Source organism: Choristoneura fumiferana, chromosome 2 (assembly GCF_025370935.1).
Source record: "Choristoneura fumiferana chromosome 2, NRCan_CFum_1, whole genome shotgun sequence".
Lineage (NCBI taxonomy): Eukaryota > Metazoa > Arthropoda > Insecta > Lepidoptera > Tortricidae > Choristoneura > Choristoneura fumiferana.
The window spans coordinates 22,014,776-22,018,026 of NC_133473.1; the positions used below are offsets into that span (position 1 = coordinate 22,014,776).

The 3,251-nt window shown below is 39.8% G+C and overlaps 1 protein-coding gene across 2 annotated transcripts; it reads right to left on the bottom strand.

Annotated features, from left to right (window-relative positions):
* Positions 1-262: 262 nt before the first annotated feature.
* Positions 263-2,990, bottom strand: Pvf1 (PDGF- and VEGF-related factor 1). 2 transcript variants are annotated; one of them, XM_074111428.1, is made up of 5 exons: positions 2,728-2,990; positions 2,495-2,607; positions 1,832-1,936; positions 1,489-1,615; positions 263-1,160 (listed from the first exon to the last, which is right to left on the bottom strand). In XM_074111428.1, the coding sequence occupies exons 1-5, from the start codon at positions 2,843-2,845 to the stop codon at positions 1,129-1,131; spliced, it is 495 nt and encodes a 164-aa protein (XP_073967529.1). In that variant the 5' UTR covers positions 2,846-2,990; the 3' UTR covers positions 263-1,128. The 2 variants fall into 2 exon arrangements, with proteins under 2 accessions (XP_073967529.1, XP_073967527.1); XM_074111426.1 differs by having other exon boundaries at positions 1,433-1,615.
* Between the last annotated feature and the right edge of the window lie 261 nt (positions 2,991-3,251).

Below are 3,251 nucleotides of genomic sequence, written 5' to 3' on the forward strand. Positions count from 1 at the left end.
ACCAGTTTATTTCTTAAAATGCCAAATATAGATTTGCGTTTGACGGCAATCGCGATGGATGACAAGCCAGGATGTGGCTGATGATGGAGTACGCTTACCTAATAAACGCTTGGTCACTCTCGATTTGAAGATGAGGTCCGTAAGTTTGTAGGAAGGTGTCTTTATAAATGAACTACATTAAGTACTTAGTGTATTCCATCATGCTACACCTTGGTGTCTTTATTAATAGGTAGTATTAAGTAAATAATAAATCAAATTTATAAAAATAAGTACAAATTTTATTGATTTTACTGCACTACTTTAAGTACAAAATTGAACTACTTAACTAAATCATGTGATTCGATCACTTAAAGCTTTTGAAGCTTATCTTAAAAGTAAAAATAAATTAATAATGAAACCTATGAGATTCCATGCCTTTGGCACTATCTGGACTAGGCCTCTACACAAATAAAAATAAGCAATAAATTAGAATAAAGAGAGCTGATTTCAAAAATCGAGACATTCCCTGATAGTACACAAATAAATTACACGTCAAACAAATTAAGTACAAGAAACAAGTCCATTGACTAGACCAAATACTTTTAACTAAATAGGCGAATAAATGCTAGCATAAAGATAACTTATCACTAAAATACGGACGTTGGAATAACTATAAATATCACAATTTAGGAATTGCGTAAAACAACTTTACGCTCGTATACTAAGCAAATACTGAACAGTGATGTCTCATGACAATACTACTCACAACGCGGACCCTAATAATAACTCAACATTTAGTTAAACACTAAAAAAAACTGATCAAATCAAAATAATTCTCGCGTTCAAAAATTAAGTACAAACCAAAGGTCACGGAACATAGTCGAGCTCACAACACCTTTTGGCCCCAAATTTTAACCCTAACAAAATAAATAACTTAGCCTATAATACTGTTTAGACTTACTAATACTTAGGCTATAAAAAGACACTTCAATCAGTCGTCTGTTAATCTAAGGTCACTTTTGCAAGTCTTTAGATTCGCGCAGTCATTCGCCCCCAGCTGCCGTCGTTTCGATCTAGTCACTAGATTCTAGTGGATCTTACTGAGGCGTTCCGTATCACAGTGCCCTCTTCCGCTCCTCGCAGGCGCATTTAAACCGATTCCACCTCATAATCGAATTCCGCTGTAACAAAAGAAAGCAACATTGAAACGTCTGCATGAACGAAAGCGTCAGAAAATGTTTGTAAGAAATGATCGCAGACAACGGATGTCAGTCCAGCACGGCACATGAGAAGCCTCCTGATTACCGAAGCTTATCGGCCGCATTTGAATGCAAACACATAGAACATTTAGAAATGCGAAGGTGTGAAAGCGTTGGTTAAAATAGACGTGTGCATCGGGTGCATGCGTGCCGGATCTACGTTAGTGCGTTACAGACATCCATTATCTACGAACCTGGGTGAGGCAGGCGCGGCGTTCTTCAGTATTGGGGCATTGGCAAGAGCACTTACGAGGATTGAACACCCTCGGGGCGGCGCAGTCGCCGGGGCTGCCCGTGCAGCACTGGCACGACACGTGCTCCTCCACGGGATACGACGAACATGTCTCCTTGTTCGTCTTCACGTTGTAAATTTTAATCTGCAAACAAAAACAACGTTGAATTCCAACCATTCAGACATTCTAGCGCACAATGGAGCGCGCCGATGCGTTGATTCACTTTAGAAACAATTGTAGGGTTCGTTATGTCATCATGTTAGTAACAATATTACATGGCTTAGAATAGAACAAGTGGGTCAAGGATGGGCTTGATTTAGTCGTGATAACAGATAAAGTTTGGTTAAATGTTGTACTTACAGGTATGTGCCGGATGGTGGTCTCACGGGCGACGCATTTGGAATCAGGTCCCTCGTGGTCGCAGAGGCCGACACAGCGTTTGACCCACACCGCGCCTGGATGGATCTGGGGAAATACACGAACGTCAGCGGATGTCTTAAACCGGATGCGCGCGAGCACCTCGCTCGTACAACCACAAATGTTTGATTTGACTAACAGATTATACTGACATTATCATAGATCATTTCTGTCTTTGAGCTTAACTGATTAATTCAAAGTTGATTGAATGTGTTATCTGTTCAAAAATATTTTATTTCGATGCGCATGTTTACCAAACTAGTAAGCACTAGAAGTTGTGAGTGAAATCTGGCCTTATAGTGGAATTACTTCACTAATTCGATATTAATGTTATCAATGAGTAAAATATGTCTCGTGTCTGCTATCTGATGTAAGACACGGTATTATCAAACGGTAAGATAGAGAGTTTTCGTCACGTTCAAAATTCGATAAAATGTAATATTGTGAAATCAATTGTGTGCAATTATCATGCTTACGTTAAGTGACGATAAAAAGGCGGGTCATTTGAAACGTGCTCGCGATGATTATGCAAAAGAGATAACTGTTGAGTTAACCTCCTACTGTCCTAATTTAATTATAATTGAATGTTTAATTAAGAATATTCACCTCTTCATAAGCGGCTCTAGGTTTGAGGACCACAAACACTTCTTTAGGAGCTCCACACTTGGCTCCTTCTATCAATGCACTCCTCGCACTATGTTGATCAGCAGCACAAGGCACTGCCAAAGAAAAAAAATATAAACAACAATTCTTTACCACTGAATTATTAAAATAAAATACACTGTCCGGAAGCAAAGTAAAGAAACTTTGATTCTAAGTAAAAGCTCATGGAAACCTACCTTTCTTTAGCAACGGCACGTCGTATCCATCTTCCGAAACTTTCGGGAACTTAGGGTGGTGTTTGTGCACAGCCTTCACTACCACACACAGCACCAAAAGAATAAAAATCTTCTCCATTTTAAGTTAATCCGTTCACTTGATAAAAAAACACTAATTCACACACTTGTTATCAGATCTGAGCTGTCACGATGTATTATCACTGAACACTGTATTGCTCGTACGTGTTGCTCGCTTGGCTTTCTGTAGTAGAATGATGTGGTGCGCCGCTGGTTGTCATTATAAGGCCTGCTTGTCATGGAGTGAGTACTGAGTAACACGACGGAGGCTTGGCTGATGGCGTCACAACTTAACAATATTTGCACAGCAGCTGTGCGACGTCACGCAAATTTCGGTCTACAAAGGATAATATCCTTAAATCGCGGATGCGGGCTGAATAACCTGGAAAAGCAAAAGGTCATCGTTTTACCGGTCATCGTCTGAAATATTAAACATTGCGATACGCGTGCTTTGCTTTCGCACACGG